Below are 26,493 nucleotides of genomic sequence, written 5' to 3'. Positions count from 1 at the left end.
ACTAATATAGTGCATCCCCCTGCATCAGCATGCATTAAAATGTCATTGGTTACCCTAAGAGGTGCTGTTTCGAAGGAGTGTTGCTGGCAGAAGCCCAATTGAAACTTATCAGAAATGTTGTTTTGTTGTACCACATCCAGGAGCTATTTGGAAACCACTTTATTATGAAGGGCTGCTTGGAATTAGGTCAGCAGTGTTTTTGGAGAGTAGGGTCGAGGGTAGGAGTTTTAAGAATGGGTTGAATGCTGGGTTGCTTGAAATACTCACACAATCGGAGGTCAGGGGGTTATTTATACCGAGCAGTCTGGGGCCAATAGAAACTATCGCCTCTTTGAGAAGACATGTGGGAATTATATCAAGTGGGTTAGATGATGATTTCATGTGAGACAGTTTCAGTGAGGTCATGTAGAGAAATTGGGCTATACCGGCTGAGAGGGTTGGGGCAGGCTGGGGTTACAACATAAGTGGGAGGAGAAAAAGTATTCTGCAATCTGATACCATTGATCTTATTTACAGAAAATAAAACGTTTTCAAGCATTTGAAAAGGCAGGGACATCTGGGGGCGCAGGATTAACAAGCTTATCCAAGGTGTTTGACAGAACAGTAGGGCTATTCTGATTGGTGATGATTAGTTCAGAAAACTAGTAGAATTTAACTAATGACTTGTGCTGAGTAAAATAGTGACTAGTGAGTAATGAAAAGTCTAAACCTAAAATGTGTAGCCCCATATGATTTAATTAAGAAACTGCTTCATTTTTTGTTTCACTAGTAAGGATAGAAAAGTGACTAGTAAAAATCAAATTAGTCAGTAGTCACTATACAATAAGTGGGCTATTAAACTGAGCCTAGAAAAAAACAGAAAAGTGACTAGTAACAAATAAATTCCTGACTCGCAACCCAATCCCAGGTAACAAATGAATAAACCTTTTCTTGTAATATTTCAATTTTTTTGTTATAGCCTATTTGTATGGTATCCTTCTATTTGTTTTATAGAAATCGGCCTACTCACATTTTTGAAACCATAACTTGGATTTAAAAAAATGTTCGTATTTTTTTAATCACAGTTATTAAAAGGTGTAATCAAGTGTATCATTTCTAAATCTTAGACATGCTCCTATAATCACCAATAGATGGCCTCAGATAAGTGAGCGGGTTGACTTCCAACGGTGCACTTTCTGCGTAGTCGTTGCTGCCTTCAAGTGCTCCTCGCAAGCTCCAAACACATTTCTGAAGTCGTTAATACGCGAATTCAAGTGCTTTTGGCCGCAAATAATAATAAAATGTACCGCGTTACAAGTACTTCTTTGGTTGGTGTGTGTGACAGCAGTGGCAGAATTAAGAGGAGACATGCGCATCAGGAATTAAATTGATTTATTAGCCGAAAGTTGTCACATATCTTTTGTATCAAATCTATGTTAAATGCAATTCGCAGGTGCTGTCTCTTGAACTTTAATAACTCTTCAGCACAATTATGCACAATATAATTAACAACTAAAAGTTAAAGAGAGAATCTAAAAGAAATATAATATAATACAATACTGATAATATAATACTTGCACTATTGTTGCACATCCAACTTGCAATAACAATATTCCCGATGGTACTTAAAGGCAGCATATGTGACACTGGAACGGGAACTCCCCCCTTCTCCCTTACGCAGTCACAAGCCGCCTTACCCATGAAAACATCGGACGGACTGGGATTCGTACCACATTTCAGTAGTTACTGTACTTATTTGGAATCGAAACCTTGAATTATTTCGACGTCAAGGTAAACACAATACATACATTTTTCTTCTATTTTGTCGAAAACACAGCTAGCTACGCCGCTGATACATTCCTGCCCTGTGAGCTAGGCTACAAGTCGCGGCGATGTAACTAATGTTGTGTTATGCGGTAAGTGTCAACTATACAAACTCCCGAGATAAACACCGTTTTGTTGCATGGTTGCGTACGCTCGATAAGTGTTATAAGAGGTATTTTACAGCATCTATTTTTCCTCTCATATATCTAGCTATGCTGCTCGCTGGCCTTGTATTGTAACATTTTATCAATTGACGACAAAACGTCTCCTTTTAATCCCGATCCAACCTGACTCACTGGCACTGAAGCCACAGAGAGTCTGGTCTGATACATGAGTAAAAATGTAGCCTGTTGTTACACGAACGAAGGACTATTTGGGATACAAACACATGTTCTTTAGTTGTACTCCATAAAATGTATCCCAAAATACCAATACGAAAATTGCAGCCTAATGTAACGTAATGTATTAGCTAGCTAGCGAGAAATACATTGAAGACGCCAGCTTGGTTGTCTATTTTTAGCTGGTTAGGCTATAAGCTCTTAAGCCACACCATACAACGGCTGCTGAGGCCTTAATGTGAAAGAAAGCACTATATTTATCAGGCCAAGCTACCTGTGTGGTGCCATGATCTGCTGTATCTCACAGGTGTGCCTGGTCGCAGTGAATCAGCGACATGGCCATATTACTTCAGCTGATCTCCTCTCCTCCTTTTATGTACACATTCACTTAGTAGATTAGTAAGATACCTTCTCTTCACTTACATTTGAGACCTGTTTTTTTATTGATTGGGGTCGAAGGCCAGGACAGAGCGGATGACCTGATTAACTACTGTTTGCCATGAAGTCATATGGGCCTTTGCCTTTTGGGGGGAAAGGGGCAAACTGTAACAGAGATGTTTTTGAACATTTGTGCCTTTAGCAACAGATAATGGATTGGCTAAGGCTACAGCACCACTGTGTGAAAGACTGTCATCAATAGATATAGATGGGTAGATAGATGAGCAAGCAGAGATAGATAGATAGATAGATAAGATAGATGGATGGACAGTGATCCAAATAAACGGGGAGATGATGTGTGAGGGAAGGTTGTGAGGAAGCAACTTGCTGACAAGACAGAGTGTGACTGCGATGAGTGTCAAGGGGGCAAAATGTTAATGCAAGTGAATAGGGTTTATTGTTGTCAGCGGTTCCAGTCCAGTTGCAGAGCAAGCCTCATTGCCAAAGCAAAGCATGTCAGACTATGAACAAGCAAGCAGCCTAATCTGACAAGGCAAGTCAGTGTTTTTTGTGCGGGGAGAAACAATGAGTTTGCTGTACGCATAGCTGTGATTCAGCCTTGGACAACTGTCCCAGCTGTCAACCGAACACATTGACCCATATTGGCCTGGGTTATCAACTTCCTCTTGCCTGGAAAAAGGCATTTTCATGTCAGTGTTTACACTAATGTAGCTTGTTGCTCAGGCACATGGATCAATTAAACATTACAACAGTTAAAAAACTAGTTTTCATGGTTCAATCGACAGCGAAATTGCAAATTTAAGTATTTTAAGGATCTATAGAAATGTAATTACCAAACACACTGGACGTGCTAATTGACACTCCTACAGTAATTTGACTCTTCTGTGCTGCAGGCTGGAGTTTAGAATCATTAGCATACTGGCACATGCATTTCACAATGGGTAACATAACATTGTCACATTTTCTTCACGGTGACATTTAATATGCTCCATGGCCCATTGTGCAGTCTGCCCTCTATATTTGGACACCATCTAGTAGACCAACTAGACTATGTTCATGTTTTGTCCTAAACTGGTCTTGTATGATACTGGCCAAATTACTTATTTAGTTTGCTGTTCTTGTATCACTCAGTCGTTTTGCCTCAAATACGTCAATGGTCACATCGGCTTCAGAAACCTTATTAAAAAGCTGTTTTGTTCCTCTGACGCTCAAAAATATCCAGGTTCAGATGCAGCTTGACACTGTGTCTCTGTCTCTGCCCTCCAGTGCATTTGTACCTCTATACTTGTTTTTAAAACCACATAGCCCTGTTACATTGTCATTACTTGATTGGGTTTGTTTATTGTACTAGCTTATTGTGTTCACAATGTCACTGCCAGACAATAGCCTATATGTCAATAGCCATCGACACATAGCCATCATTTAATTTCTGCCATAGGTCTGTCTTTTTAGCTTTAGTCTCTTACTTCCCCCCCCATAATTAGAAACACATGAAGTTCTACCGCCACTCACATGATGCCCCAGTTTCCTGTGGACTGCAACTCCCTTTTTGTAAATTTAGGCTAGTAGCACTTTAATGTAGCCTACTTTGTGTATTTTAGAAAATGATTAAGACACGATAAAGTGAAACTTAAATGATCCCTGTGGGATAATTTGGCAGTGTTTGATATTTAGCCTAAATGTCATCTTACTTGGCTGGGCTTTATGCTTGAATGACCGCAGCCCACTGATTTTCAATCTTAGACACAAACATTAATGCATTTAGGGTTCTACACTAGACTGCCTAAAGTATGATATGCTGCAGATATATGCCAAATGGAGCCTGACAAATGTTTTTAGTTGAGGAGGTGGGAGTAAACCATTTCAAGTTTTACAGGCTGCCCCAGTAAAGGCCAACTTCTGTTCTTCTCTTTTGTGCTATTCTCTTGTTTACCCTCCTCACACCTGAGCTGGGGATCCCCTTGTCCTGACTTGTTTAGAGTATCTCTGACCTCCTTCTGCATTCCATTGATGTTACTCGAGTTTCTCAGGGTGTTTGGTTTCCATCAAATTGAAAGGAGGGTATCTCAATTGAGGAGGCACCAGTGTGTCATTATTTCATAGTACATAAAACACCAGAGTAGCCTAAGTGTGTCTTTTAAAAACACAGAGAATGCTATAGGCCAGCTCCTGTCCTCATTTTTGCATGTTTTGGCCTATTTTAATAGTGAAATGCCACATGATGCTGTATTGAGGCTAGGTGGTAAATTTGGCCAAGGCCAGACCAAAGTCTCATTTTGTGATCTTTACCCACCCACCTCAGTATATCTAATTTTATTTCTTCCTTGTGATGGTTTTAAAACGATTGTGTCATTAGGAAGATATTTGTGTGAATTTATATGCATGAAAGGAGGTGTGTCTGCATAATCCTGTTCTTGGCAATGACAACGGCTACAGGCTACACGTGTGCATGCTTTGTAACCATGTAATGACATGCTAGCAGCAATGCCCTTAAGTCAGACATCGTTACAAAGTTTCAAGGATCATTTAAGCTAAAGTGCAAATATTGTTTGTAAGGAGCAAGATTGTCTAGTTTTATCCATGTTACCAGCCACACACAAAGAAGAAGAAAATGCGTATGTCGAAAAATGTGAAGTCATTGCTGGTATGTAAAGTTGTTAGCCTTTTGTTGGCACAGTCTTTTGCAATTTGGATTAAGTAGATGAAATGCGAAAGATGGGCTAAGCGCTGTGCTATACGCTAATTACTCCCTGTTGACGATGGGTCGCGCTGTCTGCTGTCCTAGATGTAATTTCTGATGTGTCTGCTGCACATACAGTTGAACAGAGGAGATTAGGTGTGTTGTTGTGTCTTTGCTCCTCTGGGTCTGTGCGGACCTGACATGCTAATCAGTGACTCATGAAGCCACAGGTGGGTTTCTCATTAGCAGATAGCACCTGCCAGCCCAGTTACTAAGGGTTGTTGTGCCATTTAGCTCTGCTCTCTAGAGTGTTCCACCAGAACCATCCCTGCTTTATGGCCTGTCTCATCCTCTACCTCTGGCCAGTATGAACACCTTGCTCTGTTCATTACACGACTCTTTGCACTGTGATAACCGCATAAGGCCTGCATGATGCAACACATTTTGCACTAGGTTGGTTTATTTGGTATTCTAGTCGCTGCCACATCACACTGTTGTTTACTTACTGTACTATTTGTAAAACACTAGTACAGTAATACGTTGTCTCCTCCTTGTGTCTGGTTATCTGACAGAATTAGAGGTGTGACTTTCCTTCCCCGAGGCCAGTAATCAAACAACATCATGCGGTGCAAGTTTTAGACCTGCTGTTGTCAGCCGTTACGGCTAGCAGATTGATTAGAACCCCTGACAGTAAAAAACAGTAGAACTCTATTGCCTGTGCTGCTTTCTCACACGAACTGTACTCAGTCAAGGCCATTATCTGAACAGGAACACTGGACGGTGTGATGGTGTAAAGAGTCTAAACTTCTAAAATGGCTTATCAGTTATATGACCTTATATCTGAGAAGATTTCTAGTCTGGCATTCCTTGTAAATAGAATGATGGCTTTGTATCTGTTACAGCTTTCAGTATCTGCCATCACAAGAAGATTGGCAATGTCACCCTTTTCTAGGAACGGTTTGTGCTTGTGTGAGCATGTGGGAGCATTAACATGCCAGACGTGTAGGGCTATGTGTCACTGTGACCTGATGAGACGGGTCTAATCTACTGTAAATGCTCAGGAAAGCTGTGGAGTGTTGTAGGCGAACACACCTATGGATAGTGTCGCAAGCTGTCAAACATTAGTTGTCTGACAGTAGTAAGCCTACTAGTAAGCCTGGAAGCAAGAATTGAGGTCTAGTCAAAGTTTTAAAATATTACATTGAAGTTCTGACTACTTTCAGACCTATGTTTGTAGGCTTTTGTGCTGATGTGATGATGTGGATGACCCTAAGGTTGCTATGTTGTGGATCCTACAGTCTCACTGACCTTAATTGCTCATTTGCTTGCAGTCACATTATTGCATGAATGCAATGCAGTCAATATTTTGATATTGATTTTATTTTGATTTTATTTTATTGCTTGCTGTCAACTTAATATTTGCATGAGGAGCAGAGCACATAAACGGTAACATTTTATGTGTTTGTTAAACCAAAGTATGAATGGCCCAGGAGGTAGCTGCTGTGTAAAATTTAATCTAGCAAGTGAAAGAAGTACGTTTTTGTTTTTATAGCTAAGAAACCATTTGTCCAATCAGAAATTATTGCACAGATGGTAATGACCGGATTTCCGTCATTTTAGACCTGAAATTGAGACCTGTGATTCAAGCAAACCTGCATAAAAAAAGAGGGGTGGGTGGGGGGGTCTCAAGGTGGGGGCTAGGTAGACTAATTAACACTTCTGACTGAGAGGGTGGAACATCGATGTGATGACTGCTCACGCCACCTTTTTAGTGCATACGCCACCTGCTAATTGGGTAAATCTCATCTCAGCAACATCAATCATCAGCTGTGCATGCGCCCTCCCATGGGCTTTTTTTCACCGCAGATGTTTTTTTGTATCTCAGCCTCTAAACAACTAAAGACTAAACGTAGCAAGATCTCTTCCGACGTTGACTATGGTAATGTTAAGTGTTGGTTTCTCTCGTATGTTTGCCTTGCATGTAACCCTCAACGTTGGTCCTAGCTAGACTATCTGACGTTTGTAGTTTTGGGAAGAGCATTGCCTGTTGAATGTGGGTGAATGTTGCTCTGACTTCGGTGCTTCTGTGTTAGCTAGCTAGGTTAAGTGAAAATCCTTGATGGTAATGCATTGGGGAAACATTTGAAACATTTCTTCTAGTGAACATTAACAAAGAGGACTTTATTGGTTGCTGATTTTACATTGTTTTTTTTTTGTCATAACCTAATCATATCTCTGTGTCTTAACCAAACGTATAGACCTTTTTTGTGTTTGTAAACAGCGATGACGTATTTTGTGGGCGGAGCCGAACTGGTGGCAGAAAGTGAGAGTTAGCGGTATCAGGTGTCAATTTACAACATAGGAATATGGATCATCCAGACGCCTTCTCCAATTATTTTAATGGTTTGCCAGCAGAAGACAGGTTGTCTTACACTAATAAGCTAACCTTTAGCAATGGGGTGAGGTTTCCTGACCCGTAGCCTACTCACTGTCAGATCAATGGGTCAAGGATCCAACTAAATGGCCAAAGTTACAGTGGCCGGACATCTTCGTATACCTTGTGGAAAAACCCAGCGTCTATACGAAAGAAAACTCAAGGCATACAAATCTCTTGACGCATACAATTTTGTAGTTTGCGGTCATGTCCAGGACCTTGAATACCGAGATTTATCGAATGATTTCTGTGTGTTACGGACCGACGTACTACCTAGCCAGCGGCAAGGACATAAAATGCAGCTATACAAGACGTGGGCTATTATAAACAAGTCAAACAACTATATACTGACGGCAGATCAGTCTCATATTTCCGATTCTGTGCCGGTCAAATTTAAGACAACGTTAAAAACTCCGCTGTAGACTGTTAAAATATACATAATAATAGTCCATACATCCATACTGATCTCCGTTCCAGTGCGTCCCGTCTCCTCTCTCCGCCGTTGTCCTCTCCAGATTTTACTTTTCAAGCTTCAGTTTATCACATGCATGATATTGGCCAGCCTGCTTACTGTGTGGGAGAAACAAGCTACCTCCCGATCTCAGCGGAGTCAAAACATTTGACAGGTCATTTCAAGATGGCACTATGACTCTTTAAATCTCCATTACATTAGGCTGTGCTTTTGATGTAAATAGATGACATTAGGTGTGTTGTTATATAGATCTGTTGTACCAGTTTCTCCCTTATTCCGGGGACCTCGCCCGTTTCCCTCTACTTGTTTCCTCTGTTTTTCTGCCACCACACTGCGCACGCAACTGCAGTGACGTAACTGTGACGTCCGCTCCAAATTGGTCTATAGATATGGCCTCTAATGTATGCTATGCAGCTTCAACGGAAACCTGGTATTATAGCTTAAATTTGAAGCAATAGAAAAAATGCCCTGTATTCCTAATGTCTAAGGAGAGATTTAAATAAAACCTTCACACACCAGTAGGCCAGTACATTAGTAGGGACATTGTTCCTGGGTTCAGCAACTTCTGTCTTAGATAAAGCTAATACCTAGGTGAAACAAGTGCTTTTTCTTTTTACACATTTTCTTTGCCAAAGGGATGGTTTCAAGAGTTATTTCTAATCCCCGATAGTACTAGTATTAATATCTGATAGATTGATACTGACAATTTTCAGAGTATGATAAGGTTTTCCCCCAGCAATGTTGGACTGTCAACACTGGGTGAACTTTCAGCTCTTGCATCTATTTTCAATTCCTTTGGTCCTCTTGTCAAAACACAAGGAATTCAATCCACAGAATGCTGCACATTCCAAGCATTTTATTCATCTCCCCTGTGTCCGCTGAAGCCAAGCATTTTTGAATCGTTTATCCTTCCCAAATAGTTTGAACAAAGACGGCCTGTCTAATGCTGGTTGCTGAACGTCTTAGAAGTTGGCGGTATTTGGCTTGTGCAAGCAGGTAAGCGGCCTGTGCTGTGTGAATGATGTGGGACTGGAATCAATTCAGGTTTGAAATTTTAGGTTCCATTCAAGCTCGACTACAGAGAGAATACGTATACAGAAGAGGTGACGTGAAACTGTCACAACGCAAACTGAATAATGGAACTGGAATAAACTTGTGTAAGGAGGCAAGTTATTTTTCCCATGTTCATCAGGAACCAAATTCAGGTCATGCAGTCCATCAGTCAGACAGACAGCGGCCAGTGTTATTTGCATTTAAAGAGATACAGTGACAGATGATGACATAGGTAATTAATTCATGACACATTTACTGTAATGCAAGACCTTTACCGGTGAAACAGCAACATGTAACCCAACATAAAAATAATGTTGTAAACAAGAATTTGTTCTTAATTGAATAAAGGTTAGGTAAACAGAAATATTGAAAGCATTGGCAAAGTTTGCAACTAAGAAATAAAATGACAGTTGATGACAAAACTATTTTTAGCACACATTTGTTGCCGTTTAAGACCTTAGACGATACTATGAATGTTTATGAACTGTGAAATCTAGCCCTACCTTTTGCAGTCGCTTTCCCTGGAACTTCAGCGGATTCTCTGCCGATTCTGTTGCTCTAGTTTGATCCTCCAGTCAGAAAAAGATGCGCTTTTTTCAGCTGAACAGCGAAGCAGCACAGTGTTCAGGCACTTTGATTCCGCGCCCATAATGGAAGTGGCTGTATGGAAAACCAAATGGCCCATAATCCGTCTAACCACTCCATTTGTGCGATTGACTTTTCATTTGATTGTGACTTTTCATTTGATTGTGAAATCTCAAAAGTGCAGCGGTAAAAATCTTTGAATGTAGCAGAAACACTGAGAATGATAGTAAGGTCATTTCTACATGCAGTGGCTTTAAACGGTGTCTTTTTTCGTCACTGACACATGGTTTCTCAGAAATGGCAGGATTAACCACAACACCACATTTCAGGAAGTTTGGCTTGGAGCTGAATATAGCTAGTAGCCACTGTGTGTGTTAACTCATTCTAACCATAGCATGGTACTGCTACTGTACTCCACAGTGGTACACTGTTAATTTTTAATCCTATTATCTCCAGCTGACACCAGGCAGGACCAGTTTGGTAAATATTTGCCTTGCATTGTCAGCCATTGTAAGCCAGGTGTAAAGTGATACCGGTGAGAGCGTGTTGTTCATCCTTTGTCAGTTCGTCTGAAATTATAAAGTTCAGTAAAGGGAGATGTCTGTTTCAAAAGCTATGTACAAGGAAAAGGACAACACCCTCAGGAGGCAGGGGAGAAGGGCAAACAAAGGATGCCTTGAATAGGTTTTGAGGGGGGGGATTTGATTTTTGTTTGGTTTTCATGTCACTGACATTGTTTGCTGGTTATGAAATGTCGGTTGTAACGTGGAATCCATTTTTTTGATATGAAGAGAGCATATTGTTAAAATGTATTACAAGTATCCAGGTGATATGTAATGACATATCAAAAAAGCCTACAGGATTGGTCTGTTACCCCGTATTGAATGGTAGCAAGTGCTTCTCATTTCTTCATTGTGTAGGCTTCTGGTGCTGGGTGTTCCTGGGAATGATGTAGTCCAGGTGATAAGAAAAGAAGCCAGCTGAAATCTGCCTCTGGTGACCCTATGTGTGTGTCCTGTGTGTTGAGCCTCCATCTATCTGTACTCACATCTCAGAACTGTTTACATAGCTTTACTTCTGCGTGACCTTGCCTATTGGACAAAGGGCCATTCTTTAAACCAGGGGATTTCAATGCTCTTAACTGTGTTTACTTTTGCAAGGTCAAGAACGGCAAAACAAAAAAAATGAAAGAAAAAGAAAAATGAAATGTACGTCAGAGTGTTTTGATCTAGAAGACAGGAAACACATGTGCAGATGTTGAGATCTAGTGGGGGAGAGCAGAACTGGAATTGGTGCTGGCTCGAAGTGGGCAGGGTTAACTCCAGAGACCCGATGACAGAGGGTGTCAGGGAGGAGAAAAGAAGGAAGAGGTGGGAACTGAAAGAGAAGGTGGCGACAGGTTAGAGGTACGTGTTCAGAACTGTTTTCCTCCCCACTGAGTCACATGTTGTAGAGCAGGTGAAAGGTGAAGAGGGAATGAAGGAATGAAGGAACGCGTAACGGTGAGGGGTAAGTTCAAAGGTGCCCTTAATTATTCAACTTAATGTCCGACCAGTCATTTTGAAACCTTAGTCTAACGTATTTCTGCAGAACTAACTGTCGAGCTTTTGTTTTTTCGTCTCCCAAGAGTAAAATAGGGCTTCCATTCAATTCACACTGGTCAGTGATATTTCTAGCTGTGTCTATATGCCACTGTTGGTAGAGGCAGAGCAAGTTTAGTTTGGAACTTGGGTCTGCGTCCTCAGTGGGAGTTCACACCCAAACTGAATTGGCTCTCCTCATCTCGGAAAGGCACGCTTAGCCATTGTGCATGAGTCATTTGGTTCCATTCTTGGCTGCGAGAGTGCTGGGCAGGCTGGGACTGTGCTAAGCTGGGCTTCGGACGGTGTACTGTGTTTATGTTTGTGTCGGCGTGACATATTGCCCCAGGGTGGGATCTCTTTCTGGTGATGTCAGATGGGCTGCCTTGTGCTAAGCCAAATCCCTTCTCCCACCAGACTTCGCTACCATCGCTGCTGTCCCACCAAACTTTGGAGAGTCAGAAAGGAAAGAATTACTCACAAGAAGGAAGTACAGTTGGGGTAATTGCCATTTGACTGATTCACTGACTATGATTCATTTCCATGTCTGTTTTTTTTTTTTTAGATCTGTCACGTTTTCCAGATACCACATCTGACTTATGAACTGCTTTATTTGATTTATTTTATTGTGTGGACTGGAGAGAGACATGAAAATAGGAGAGAAGGGGGGATGTTCTGCAACAAATGCTTGGTTTGAACACATGATGTCTCAAGAACATTGAATCTGAGCACTACTGCACCAAGACGCCTCTGGAGTTCTGTTTCTTTTTGGTAGTGATGTTTCTGTCATTTATTTCTATCTGCATCCAGGGCAGGCTGTTGCACTGATAGGTGTGTGTTACCAATAGTTAGGGGGATTATCCACTTTAAAACACATAAACAATGATTATAATAAACTCTATTTATATACCACTTATCTAAAAGCAGAGTTGACAAAGTTATAAAAAGGCATGAAAACAGGGACTAGTCAAATATGTAAAAATGAGAAAAAAATGGGAAATGCATTCAAAAGAAATGTGAATAAATAATTATCATTAATTAAAAACATAACATAAAAGACCTTTTTTATGTTCTTGAATAGTCAGGTGATAGTTGTATGAAGATGAACAAGTCTCCCAAGGTAAAAAAAACCCCCAATAAATACTCAAATACTCAGGCAACACTTTCTAGAGATGCTTCCCAATGCAAAGTGGCATTATGGACAGTGACAGCAGCACCTAGGGTGAAATTTTAATTAACTGATTTAATTGTGGCATCTCCATGACAGTGTCTCTTCATGACATTGTAGATTAGAGCCATCAGCTTTCCAAAATAATTGGATGCTCCCTAAACCATTACAGTTTCTATTCTGTTTTCTATCAAATAGCATGAGCTGTAGTGATTTTTTTCTGATATTTATTTATATCAGTACAACTTGTTACCTGATGTCCTTACTTAAGTAAGTGTAGACTCTGTATTGATCTATGAGCAGCATAAGGTTCAAAGTTAAGTTGGATAAGGCTATGTGACGCTTTACAAACCGTTAGACCACAACCCTATTTATGTACACCTCTTTGTGTGTTTCTCTAGGGGTGTGTGTGTGTGTGTGCCTCCTGTCTTGTTTTGGTGAGCTAAACAGAGACCACTTCCCTTAACACATTAAATACTGTATATGCAGCTAAATGAAAGTCAGTCCAGTAACCGGGAGGTGGTATATATTAAGTAAACATATGACAATAGACCCCTCTGCTCAGTAAACCCACACCTCACAACTGAAAACACCCTCGTCATGTTGCAGTAGTTGTACACATGACCCTGTCCTGACAGTTTGACAGATGTGCAGTTCCTGTGGGTGCTGTGTTGTCACGTTTCTATAGGGGAAATGGGGAAATGAAAAGGCGATGCAGGGCAAAATCCTTTGTTGAGGGAGGAACTCTAACATTTTCTGTGATTTTCTTTTATCTTTATCTTGTATAAAACTTACAAGATCATAAGGCTGCTTCATGTCAAGACTTCCCTCTTTGTTTCTGTAGTTCTTTGCCCCTGAGCAGTATTGCGCACAGGCCTTGCTTAATCTGATTTCCATGTGCTTTGCATGAGGCAGCAACATTTAACCAAAACGTGCTACTTAGTCAACTTGGGGGGGTTTAACTTAAGCATGAACAAAGATTTGTGTGGGTGAAATATGTACGCTGCATGCAGATAGGCCAACTGCATTTTATTAGTGAGGTTTTTGTGTTCGTGGAGGTTGAAGTTAAGGCAAACTAAAAGTCATTTACTGTTGCATCTGTACTCCAAAGAGTAACTGTAGTTCTCTGGGCCTTCCTCACATTGGGATCCCTGGTGGCTCACCTGGGTAAATAAAGGTTAGGCTAAATAAAGGATCGGTTTCTTTTTCCCCTTGCCCCTTGCCTGAGTTGAGTTGTGTGGGGTTATTTCTACACTGGGTACCCTGTAAGCTGATTCACAGAGCAAAGGTCCTCAGCACACGGCTGACTCAGTGACAGCTAATCTCTGATCTGTCTCAATTGTACACTGTTAACAGATGAACGTCAGTGCTCTCTGTCTCTTTTCTTTCTCTTTATCTCTACTAAATAGTGCTTTCCTTGGCACTCTTCACATGATGTAGAAGTATGCAGCTGGGGGCCTCACGTAGCAAAGCTGTTGCAATAAGGTCTCTTGCTGTGCTCTTTGTATGCAATCCATATGTTTATTTTTTCACCCGCTCTTTAGTGTTTGTATCTAACATTAGAATCATGGGGTTATTGAGTCAAATTGTTCTCTTAGACCTCAGCAGGAATAAATCTGATGCCAGGTGTTCTCAGAGCGTTGGATGGCCCAGCTTAAAGCCCATTAGCTTGGCCTTGTTCTGCTGGCCTAGATGAACAGGGCTCTGATCTGAGCTGAGGTGGGATGAGGTAGTGATGTGGGGTTTGTTGCCCTGCCAACCAGCCAGCCAGCCAGTGTGTTTAGCTGCTGCTGGCCTGAGCTGAGCTGTGCTGGCTGGGCAAGGCCGGGCTGCTGGCTGATTGCCCTCTTGACAGGGGTGGGGCTGTGCAGTGCTCGGCACTGACCTTCAGGCTGATTTATGAGTTCCTCCTCGCACTCTCTTTCCATCCCATCCTCCCTCTTACCTCCTATCCACTCGTATCCAGGAGATCAGCGCTTGGCCTCCAGCTGAACCTAGCACTCCCCCGAACGCTAGCAGAGCCACCATGTGTCCATCCCTGACAGCATGCTCTGTAAACAAACCCAGGATATGTAGCAGATGTGGGTGATTTCATCTCCCTGTTAACGCTAAGATGAAAACTGGAGTGCACGCTACCCAAGTAAAAAGACTTAACAACAAAGTGGGAGTGGTGAAATTACTAGGCTAATATGTGTCCACGTGATTTAAAATGATATACAGATTTGGAGGAGCTCGGTTCTTACATTTTCTTTTCTGTTTGTCTTGAGTGATGAATTGGTGTAGTAACCTGATTACATGGTCAGTTATTATTTGAGGAGTCACTTGGCAGTCAACTCCATCAAACTGTAGAAATTAAGATTTATCTCTATGTTTGGCCCTGCCTGTTGTGCTTACCAAAATGAATGATTAATCACTCTACCTAACTGTGCATGTTGTTTTCTTCTCCCATCCATCACTTTGCCTTGCCATCAGTTCACCTTGGATGTGTTTACACAGTCTATGTTGTGATTAATAGTGGTTTTGAACTAGTGCCCCATGTGGGTTTCTAGTTCAAAACCACAGCAGATAGTACTCCAGCCTGTTGACAGTAGAAGATGTAAAGTGGCGCCTTTTTGGAGGGGAGGGGGGCGCTTGATTCTGTGGTTTGATATAAAAGCAGTGGTCTCACATTCCACCAAAGGTTTGTCTTTGGGTCTGTGTATAAAAGAGCTAATCCACACAGGATGTTACTACTGATCTCTGAAAGGTTTCCCTGCAGCGAGGATCAAAGAAGGGAAACCTGCTGGTCGATTTAGTGCTCATATTGTTGCTGTTATTGTTGTAAAAGCTTTTGAATGGTGTGAATAATTCATGCAATGTTTCATGTCTGCGAAATGGAGCTTAAGTGGGTTCAATGGTGATTTTCAGCAGTTTAGATACAGCCGAGCAACCTGTGGCTGGTGCTGTTCTATTATTCAGTCAGAGAATTGGCTACACATTCTGGCCTCCAGTTCTGGGCAGGCATCCGGTCCAGGACTACACCCAGTACAGTTGTGGAAGTGAAAATGTAGTCATCATCGCAATTGGAATCACAACATTTTTGTTTCCTCTTTCACAGGATTGAGCTGTACAGGGAAGCCAATGCGGTGAAGGAGGCCAAAGGAGGCTGTTGCAGTTCATTTCTAGTTACCTGCCCTAACCGAGACCCTGTTGCCTGTCGCTTTGTCACCCCATCACTCCAAGAGGAGACTGGGGTCCCTCTGGGCGCCCCCATTCAATGCTCCAGAAACACCATGTGCCACACCTGGAGAGGACTCACCACTGCCCCATAGACAGCCAAGCCCCCAGTGCACCTTCCCCTCTTGTCCGAGGACACCCCTAACCTTCCACATTCCCCACTGGCCAAGATGAAGAAGGTGGGGGCGTGGTCAGCAGAGGACGTCTCTCATTGGTTGAGCGAAGAGGGGATGCAGGAGTACGGCGATGCCCTCCGACAAATGGACGGCGCAGCCCTGCTCCGGCTCACCGAGGCGGACTTCCAGACGCCGCCCCTCTCGCGGGTCTCGTCTGACGGCGGGCAGCAGCTGCTGGAGCGGCTCGAGACGCTGCGGATAGAGACCCACATAGAGGCTCACAAAAACGGTCACGCCAATGGGCATGCTGGCGGGCTGCCCAACGGGACTATCAAGCCCCAGAGGAACGGGTCCTTGGGGATCAACAACTTCCGGAAGGAGATGGTTCACATCCCCATCCCTACGCTGGAGACTGCGCGCTCGCCGTTCCCTGCCGAGTGGGGGAAGACGGGTGTAGCGTTCCTCTACGCGGTGGTGTGCTTTGTCACCACCACCGTCGTCATTTCGGTGGTCCACGAGAGAGTACCGACCAAGGAGCACACCCCACCGCTGCCTGATAAGTTCTTTGACCTGTTTGACAGGGTAGAGTGGGCCTTCTCCATCTGTGAGATAAACGGCATGCTTCTGGTCGGGCTCTGGATCATACAATGGACACTACTCAAATACAGGTACAGTTAACCTCTTGTGGTTTAGTGTGGTTTGCTTAACCAAAGTTTTTTTGTTTGACTTACAACCTGAATTCCAACTGTGGAATCACACTGAATAAAAAGTCATGTAACTAATTTTCCTTTTTTATATTTTTCTTTCTAGGTCAATTATAGGCAGGCGGTTCTTCTTCATCGTGGGCACACTCTACCTGTACCGGTGTGTTACAATGTACATCACCACTCTGCCCGTTCCTGGGATGCACTTCAAATGCTCACCAAAGGTATAATGGACATACTTATTTCTCTCAGCATTATAAGATGGTTGGGCATGAAAGATCCCTGCCTTTATACCCATTAACGCTGTTGTTTTTTGTCTTGTAGTAATGCTATATTTGCTGCATTTGGCACAAACCTGCTCAATGGGCAAACTCAACAAAATGAGTTCTCAGTCTCCTTTGTTGGCTGAAAGCATACGAGTGCTCTTCACTGACCACTGATCATAGGATAAGATGTGTGTGTGTCCATTTTTTTGTATGTGTGAGTGAGGCGTGGAGTGGTTGAGAGAGTTGCTAAGTGAGTTTCTAAGCCTATTGTACTAGAGCTATGCTGCTCCTATGCAACCCTTCTGTCAGTAAGCAGCATTGAAATTTTCACATCCCTTTTGGTTAAACAGGGCTAATCTATGAAAGTATTATTTGTAGGAAAACACCTGAGATGTTGAAATTTACATTCATACAAAATATTCACACACCTGTGTCCTAAATTTGAATTCACAGAAAAGATTTACAAATAATCAGTATTTGAATGAATGGAATAGAAGTTGCAAACGTATACGCATATACACAGCGCATATATTCAAGAGTTATTCCTGTATTTCCCTATTCTTCTATCTTACGGCCCACCATAGTGTATGTTGGCGGAAGAAGTTTAGATCACCAGAAGTTGCTTTAAACAGCTCTCACCCCCCCACCCACCGCAGCTCTCACCCACCCCAGCTCTTACCTTATAGTGTGTTGCAGCCATAGGTCTGCGAATAACTTTTCCAACAAGTGCCCCGTCGTAACACTATACAGCTGCAAACTGTATATTTAGAGGTTGCAAGAGCAGATTTGAGAAGTTGTTATCATGGAGTTGTACTTGTACTCAAAGTATATTCAAGAAAAAAATGTTATCCCGCTGTAATCTCTCTCTCCTCTCTCTTTCCTCCTCCATCCTGTTTGATATCATTGTGTGCCAACTGCCAAGAGAAAGTATACACACCATGCCAGATCTCTCCCTTTGTTGTGTGTCAGTGTGACTTTGTTTTATTTGGTTGAGTCACACTTACTTTGCATGATGCACCTGATGGCACCTGATGTGCTTGATTGAATATCCTACCTTTATACATGCTACATTTGTTTGTAGAAATTTTGTAGCTCCAGGTCGTTAAATCACCAAAATATTTCTCTAACCTTATCAGGAATTATGCTTTTATAAATAATGTAAAGAGGGTGTAGGCTAATTTATGGCTATGTTTCTTGCAGCTCCTTGGGAACTGGGAAGCACAGATGAGGAGGATAATGAAGATGATTGCTGGTGGGGGCCTATCCATCACAGGCTCTCACACCATGTGTGGAGATTATCTGTACAGTGGCCATACCGTCATGCTAACGCTAACTTATCTCTTCATCAAGGAGTGTAAGTTCCACTGTATCTCTACCATTCCATTGTTCGTCTCTCGTCATCACTTGCATCATATTGTACAAATTCTGATTGCATTAAGATGTATGCAGAAGTTTTACCACTCACATTCTACATAAAAAGCTCATTTGACTATTCCAAAGAATAGATTCATATTACCAATACATAGGATGATTACATAGTCATGTAATCATCCCTTGTGCCATAATCCAGGGCAAGCTTCTATACAGAAGACCAATTCAGATGGGATCATATACTAAACCACAAATGGTGACCTAGAGGACATTGGCTTATGCCATCATAAACCTTCTAGACTATCAGTGCGGCAGCACCATTCACTAACCACCTAATCTAAATGTCACAGGGTTGAGTGTGTGAGCGCAGGTATGTCATTGAGTTTAGCAAGTGGGCGCCTCCCATCACAGATTTTTTGTTTCTCTCAACATCAAACGTGGCTATAGTTACCTGCACTACCTTTTACCTATGCTTTGGCTTAGCCCTAGTTCCCAACATTACCCAATAAGTTATAAACTCCCTATTGGTCTCAACATTAGGCTAATTAGACTGATTCTTGTTTCTTGTAGCATCCCACTCAGCAGTTCAGAAACTGAACTATACCACAATCATAGGTTAAAGGGGCGGCTGACCCGTCTGGCTTGAAACTGCCCTCTGAGCAGTTCAAATATCTGCACAGTAAGCTAGTTATGCAAGATAATTAAAGTTCAAAATGGTGTATGACTACCTGCTTCAGGTACCATAGCTATACTGTACCATCATATGATATCTGACTCCTTCCTCTTTTATTTAAAGATTCTGTTCATTGTTTTTTCAGTCCCAATTGTGAATCAAGAACAATCGATTTAGAAAACATTTTACAAATACATGCAGACGGGAGACAAAGAGAGAAAGGGGGGGTGGGGTGGAAGGGTATAAAGTAGCTTTATAGTGTTGATAGTGAAAGTACATTGATGCGATATTCAAGAAAGAAAAACAAAATGATGTCAGATTTAAGATTGTATGTTATATGTTGAGTGGTGGTTGAAAGATTAGGTTTATGCTCCATGGTTACTCTGACAAACTTACATTCTTGGACCACAGTAAGACTAAGTTTCCTTAGTTTAAGGTGCTGCATCACATCTCTTAACCACCGTTTGAGTTGGGGTCTGTGGGTTCTTCCAATTTAGTAGAATTTGTATGCAATTAAGGTTAGAAATATTGTAACCTAACTGTGTATCTAGTAGGGGTGGCCAATTGGACAAATACAGCAGGGATCTGCAATGGACTAAATCAATCATTTCTTGACAATTTTTGTTTGGTTGATTTTAAATTACCCTCGTCTTTGGTAATTCAGAATGTAGCCTAGTAGCGCTTTATAGTTAATGCTGGCCACCCACCCACTGACTGCGATTTCAGGGAGATGGTAGCACATCAAAGGTTGCACTTAATCTAAAAAAAAAATCTGAATCTAATTTAGTTTGCCTCCATACCCCACAACTCCCCTTAGCCACATTTCTCCTCTCTACACTTTCCCAATTTATCCACTGACCCTGCTTTGCCTGAGAGCCAGCCTTGGCACACCTTGCCGCTTCCTCTTGCCGATGCATTTGCGCCACAATCATCTTTCTTTACCTGATGCACTTGCTCTATGAAGGTTGCTCTACTTTATATTCTGATATTTTTGAAAATTTGTCAACAGTGGTAGTTTTTTGGATTCCTTAAAAGCAACAATGTATCATCGGCAAAAAGAGTTGGTGTTTGTCTTTACCTCCCACCACTTGAATTACTGTTTTTTCTCTCACTTTTACTGTGAAAGGTTCTCGCATGATCAAAAACAATATAGGGGACAAAGCAAGGTGATCAACTGTTTGCAGTGGGGCTCCTACAACTGCATTTAACTGATAACTTGTGTTTGTGCTCATTATGCCCTGGTAGTATTGTTAATTTGTTTGTTGAAAGTCTAATATGGCTTCTGTATTTTGTTGAGTAGGCTTTAATGAGCTTAATGGAGTCAGCAGAGCAAGAAAGCTATACTGCAGCATGGACATTATGCTGTGGTCCTATTTTGGTCCACGTTTACATCACTTCCCCTATCCATTTTGATTCTTTAAGTGGCAGAAAGGGATATTCAGTACAGCAGATGTTTGATTTCATATTTCATCTGATGGGCTGACACGCTACAAGATTTTTCAGATTCAGTCAAAAAGATCAAGTCATCTGTATCTTATTGAAAGTATTGTGTAGCCTGTCTCTTCTTTTGCACCATTTCACTTGTGAACTTTTGATCCTTCCTTATCAGGAATTGTATAGAAAATGTTGCACAATTCGCTAACACTTTGAACACTTATTATCATGTTGGCTTTGGTCAGTGAAGAAATTATCCTCTCCCTTACATAACCACAATTTTTCTGTGTGGTTCCCAGAGTGCATTTCCTCTTCTGTCTTTTCTTTGCTTTGCACACTGACTTGGCCACTAGTGGATCCAAAGGTCTGGAGTTGAACTGCTTGCTCAAGCTGTAGAGATTAATACATTTCTCCTGTGCATTTTGTGTAAACAGTGCTTTCTTCTGCTACATCACGTGATGTTGTTGCAATGCTACTCCATTAGGTTTGTGGCCAAAAGGCCTGATTGATATAGCAGTGACATCTAGTGGTGAAAGGGGGAATGGCTTTTATGAACAGTAAAGTGTAAGTGTTGCAGTTGGTTTTTGTCAAAGGTGCCCACATCTGAACTTTTGAGGCCCACATAATTCCCACCAATTATGATGAATAACCAGTCAAGTCCTGAACATTTTAAGTAATTTACTCAAAACAGTGTTTAGTCAGTAAAGAATAATGTTGGGCAACTCCTTCTACAGGATTGATTCAGTTAGGTTTGATTTGTCCATTTTGGTATATTAACCCTGCTAGGTTTTTGTGTTCAATGGCAGATTCCCCTAAGCGGTTCTGGTGGTACCACTGGTTCTGCTGGACGCTGAGTGCTGTGGGGATTTTCTGCATCCTTCTGGCCCATGACCACTACACTGTGGATGTGGTGGTGGCATACTTTATCACTACACGCCTCTTCTGGTGGTACCACACTCTGGCCAACCAGCAGGTGAGTGCGGCACATTTCACAAGTTGTTTGTGTTCCTACAGTGGATTTTAGGAAAGTAGTTGGGCCCAAGGGTGTGCTCTATTCCAATCACTTTGCCTCCCATCAATCCTCATGCTCTTTACTTTAATAGTCTGATTGGTTGTAATCAACAATCTGGAACCCAGAATTTGTACTTAGTGCAGCACAGTTATAGCTACAGAGAGGCTAAGTGGGGAAAAAAACATGCCTATGCTCATAGAGACCAAGCAATATAATGCCGTATTATTGTTTTTTCAATTGTTCGTCCACTTTTTTTTTTTCTTGTTAGCGTAACTGAAGTGTGAAGACAAGCATTCATAGCTGGCTGTCCGCACTGATTAAAAACGGCAAAATATAAAGAATTAGTCACAATTTTAACAATGCTACCTTTGTTTCTTAGCAATCTGAAATTCTTCATGTTATATGTTTGTTATCCAATAAATCAGTAGTTTTTTTTCCAGACACACTAGCAAATAAAAATATCAGATATTTGGTGAACATATGTTAGTGTGGTACAAGACTGTACATTTGGCACTGAAAGAGCTAATTTATGTCTGCTTTTGTTAGTTTTATATAATGATCATCTATATTTTAGTGTATCCCATGTGAGTCACGTATCCTTGTCTGGTGAAGAAGTACAAACTGGTTGTACCCAGTCTGATAACCAAACTGTCGGGAAAGATGCGACTTTGTGGCTATTTGTTTCACTGTACATAAGCTTTATACTAACCATATTCTCCAGAGAACTACCTGCACTACTGTGTTGTGTACTTTTCTTCATGCTGCATGAATAAACCTTTATAGACGGAAGAACAAAGTTTGTCATCACTCAAAGAACCTAGGAAGATGAGCAATAATCTTCCACAGTTTCTAGCTGGAGTTAAAAGAATGAGGATCCATGTGAAGGAGTGTGATTTCGGAATAGAAAGCACAACTGACATTAGCCCCTGAATATTTAATATACAGTAGATTAATATTCACTCAAAACAATATTTAGTGATTAAGTAAATCAGAAGCGTTCAGACTAGATTGCCCTGGATATCCAGTGACCCAGCTTACAGTACTTGTGTTTATTGTTTTGTTTTAGTCGCTGAAAGAGACATCGCAGAGCAACCCCTTCTCCCGGGTCTGGTGGTATCGACTGTTCCAGTACTTTGAGGAGAATGTCAACGGAATAGTCCCTCGGAACTATCAGCTGCCGTTGTCATGGAGAGTATCGCCGTGGAACCGCGGTGTGAAGTACAGCAGACTGGACACCCAGTGACCCTGGTCATGAAAAAGGAGGCAAGGGCTGTGTGGCGAGAAAGAGACTTCCCAAAGTGCTGTTTTTATCCACGGAAGATGGCACTGTTAAATGTAGCGCTGTCCTTTCACCTCTAGTACTCAGACACGTCCCTGTCCAAATGGCTAGCACTGTGACCCACCTCGTAACTTGTTCTTTTTTAAAATAATTTCTTTTCTCTCACGTCCTCTCTCTCTCTCTTCTGGTAATTTTTTTCTGGTAATTTTTTTTGTGAACACAAAGCACTAATTTATTTTTGTTTTGTTTTTTCCTCCCCTTCCCTGGGCCACATTGCAATTTCTGCTTTGTAGCAGATCTAGAAAGCATTTCAACAGAACATTTCAAAACTTATATTTGGTTTGATGGCCATGAGGACTTGGAAATACTTTTTTTTTTTTTTTTTTGGCGCAAAAACTGATACAGTTAAATGTCTTTTCATGTTCTTACAAGATTTATTTAGTGCAAATAATGTCAATCAAATGTTTATTTGATAACCAAAATGCCATAAGCAACTTCTTTTTTTTTTCTTTTTATAGCAAATTACTTTTTGTAAACTATCCTTGCTAAAATGAGTCAAAGGTGCAAAAAATAATTTTCTAAGTATTTCAACAACTTTATTTTTCAAAAACAAATGATGTCCAACAGAAGATTTTTAGATTTTTACCTTTTTCAAGATGGATTAACTGAGAGCAAAAGAATCTAATGTGGTAAAGCATTATTCCAGTGCCTTCCTTAGCTTGATTGTATAACAGTTCAAGTATGTGTCTTGTGTCCCTCGGCCTTGCGTGTGGGTCTGTCCACGCTGCGGCATGAGGAGGTACCTAATGATAGTTAACAGTCTTGTTCTCATGAATGTAAGAATAATTATGCCAGCCTTACCAGAAGATTGGTCTTCCCAAAATTAAGCGCAATGAGTGAAATGTCCCATTTATTTATTGATGTTTTATGATGTCAGTTTATGCTTAGCTGGTCAATGCTGTTCTAATGGAAAGAAATTGACTGTTAATTTTATTTCTTTTTATTTATGTCCTTATCATTTCTTGTTTACCTGCCAGTCTTGACCTTGCCCCCACCATGTTTCAAGCTTGTCTCTGCTGCTCTCTGATGCTCAATGACTGATGAACACCACATCTGCTGGTTTCCTTTTCACCATGACATTATCTGTTAAATCACTTTCTGGAAATTGGATCCGAAGTGTTTCTGGGGTGAGTGGGTCTGAAAATGGTAAACATGCTCTGGACCTGGACTTGACTTGTGCATCACTGCTGCAACTCTTGCTCAAGAGATAATGAGCCACTCTCTTGTTCCCCACATTGAGTCCCACTTCAAAATTACTGGCCAGGTAGCTAAGAGAGCAGTGTGGTGATGAATCCAGCTTGACAGAACGTTTTCGGAGTTATCCTCTTGTTGCTATGTCTTGTGTTTGTAACCTCTTGGTGATTGGGCAGAGAGGAAAATGTTGAATGTTGGTGTAAAGCTTGTGCCATTTTCTAAATGTGGCAACCATGTTGAGCTTGGGAATGTCAAAGAAAACAGAAGCTTCAGGCAAAGTTTCTGAGCATGTCTGTAATGGGTACGTGTGTGCTAGTTACGGTTGTATTTGTTGTGTACTGAATTACCCTCTTACCTTTTTATAGTTTGAAGACCGTGTGTATGTTCTACATTGCCTCATAAGTGCAATGCCAAAAAATATCCCAGCTACTTTCTCGTAGTAGTAAATATCCTAGATGGAGCTGGTGTGGGGAGAACAAGCTGAAGCATGATGCACAGGACTGGTGAGATACTTGGCCAAATGTATGTAAACAGAGGATAACAAATTGATTTCCATGAATGTGAAAAAGCGTCCTTTTTTAATGGTCCTAAGCATATTTTGCATGTTGAGCTTTTGTTTTTGCTTTATTTGCTTTAATTTGTTTTACTATGACTGAATTGTAAAAAAGAAAAAAAGAGTATTACCCCAACTCATCTGTCGAGAAAGACTGAACTCGTTACGTAGCTCTCACTGATGTGGAAATTTCAAATGGTGTACCAAACTTCTTAAAGCTAGTATACTGTCGTCCTATACCAAGTAGCAACAGAGTTCACTTCAAAAGCTGTCAGTTGATCATAGTTGTCACAGAGAAAAACTGCACTAAAACATTATAATGATGCGAATTCCAAATTGATAATGATGTGAATAATTCTGTAAATGTTGTGAAAGGGGCAGTTAGAAAAGACCCTATATTTCAATGTGAGCTTTTGCAACTAATACCTTGTTATGCCACCGACAGTCTTAATATATAAGAGCCAGTTAAGAAATATCCCCCCATTCCTGTAGCATTGTCAAAACATTTCCTTCTTATAGACAGCAGTATACTCTGGAATGTCTGAACCATTTCTGAAATCGTCTTATGAGCACAGCAGGTTCCTCACATCAGGCCATATTTTGATTTGAGATATCTTGAACTTTCAGTGCAAATTGGGGCACTCTAAACATCTTTTGACAAGGGCCTTGATGGGGACATGATGGTCATTAAGAGTGGAGTTTGTCTCCTAGTTTGTCTGTAGTTGCCAATCAGGCTGGACTTTTTTTTTTTCTTCCACGTAATGAAAGTTTGTTATCCTGTATGTTTCTCTGTCAATCGGTTATCCAGTTTGTCCCTTTTTCTGTGTATACCAGATGTTTGTAAGCTATGATAAATATGACGGAGGATTCTACCTGGGAGGCTTTTGAATAAAAGATTTTACTATTAAGTATTTTATTTACTGATGTTCTTTTATTTAGCATTTTATCACCATATCTTTTTTTTCTGGTGGATTACATTGTCATGTCAGTTCATCCTGCCCAGTGCTGAAGATGACGTCATGGCAGCCTCACTAACAACCAGCAGATGGACACGTTGAGTTGCATTAAGAGCTGGATGAGACTAGCAGAGTGAAGGGCGGTCTCTCGTTCCAAAGTGTGTGTATTTCCAGTATGCATTTGTGCACGTCACCTGAATACATCATACATGGCGTGGTTACTTCCCTCCATTAACTTTGTCCTCTCTGGGGCTCTTACTAACTTACTAACAAACATGACTCACTCATCATTCAGACATTCTTCCTGTACCCTCTCATATTATCCACCCAGTTGTTTTCATTCAGCCAGTTTCATCTGAACTGGTCTGAAGAATGGGTGAGCATGGGGTTTTGGAATACACACTACCTCACATGGCACATGAGCCTGTTATGGTCTTATAAGTGTAAGCATAGAGGATCTCAGATTTTTAATTTTTATAGTTTATACAGAATGTATCATCTGTGTCGTAAATGTAATGTTGGTGTTACGTACCTTGATGTTTTATGCCAGGAATCATGCTGCAAAACCATTATGGCTAATGACATTTCCTAGTACTAGCCCTAGCTAGCACTAGCCCTTATCTAGCTACTCTAACACTTAATAATAACAGCCTCAAAAAAACATACATTATAGTACTAACTTATATGACAGCCATTTCCCCCCCCCAATTTTTATAGTAGCCACCTCAGAATAACCTCTGACATATAGGATTTAAGTTCAAGTTCAAGTTCAATACTTTATTGCCATCTAAACTTTGCTTTGGCAAGCTCATTTAAAACAGACAGAGAGGGACAAGAATGGCTAAAAATGAACCACAAGATGTAAAACACTAAAAGAAACACTTAGAGAATTAGTTCCATGATAAAGTAAGCCTCTGACTCTTGACTGCTTTATTTTGAAGGAATGAGATTTTCATTGTGTTATTATAAATCCTAAGTAAACAGGTGCACAGAAAATTACCCACTGCAGATTGTCAGATGACTATGATCTATGACGTCAGCTGTTAATAAATTGTAGATGATAAGGGGTTTGAGTAACATCTGCTGCACTTTTAATTGCCTGCTAAAAGAGCGGGAGGACCTCATAATTCCTCTGATGAAAAGAGGT

The 26,493-nt window shown here is 41.1% G+C and overlaps 1 protein-coding gene across 3 annotated transcripts; it reads left to right on the top strand.

Annotated features, from left to right (window-relative positions):
* Positions 1-1,665: 1,665 nt before the first annotated feature.
* Positions 1,666-25,279, top strand: LOC139661610 (phosphatidylcholine:ceramide cholinephosphotransferase 1-like). 3 transcript variants are annotated; one of them, XM_071540112.1, is made up of 6 exons: positions 1,666-1,770; positions 15,610-16,512; positions 16,655-16,772; positions 18,015-18,168; positions 21,099-21,265; positions 22,371-25,279. In XM_071540112.1, exons 2-6 carry the CDS (start codon positions 15,899-15,901, stop codon positions 22,545-22,547), a joined length of 1,230 nt encoding a protein of 409 aa, XP_071396213.1. In that variant the 5' UTR covers positions 1,666-1,770; positions 15,610-15,898; the 3' UTR covers positions 22,548-25,279. The 3 variants fall into 3 exon arrangements, with proteins under 3 accessions (XP_071396213.1, XP_071396214.1, XP_071396215.1); XM_071540113.1 differs by lacking the exon at positions 1,666-1,770 and adding an exon at positions 1,840-1,895; XM_071540114.1 differs by lacking the exon at positions 1,666-1,770 and adding an exon at positions 11,185-11,273.
* The last annotated feature ends 1,214 nt before the right edge of the window (positions 25,280-26,493 follow it).

Source organism: Centroberyx affinis, unplaced genomic scaffold (genome assembly GCF_046629955.1).
Source record: "Centroberyx affinis isolate AG114_WGS23_722 - 3 ecotype Tasmania unplaced genomic scaffold, CSIRO-AGI_Caff_v1 ptg003562l_1, whole genome shotgun sequence".
In the NCBI taxonomy this organism is placed as follows: domain Eukaryota; kingdom Metazoa; phylum Chordata; class Actinopteri; order Beryciformes; family Berycidae; genus Centroberyx; species Centroberyx affinis.
The sequence above is the reverse complement of the archived record's forward strand: the minus strand, read 5'-3'. Positions and strand labels throughout refer to the sequence as shown.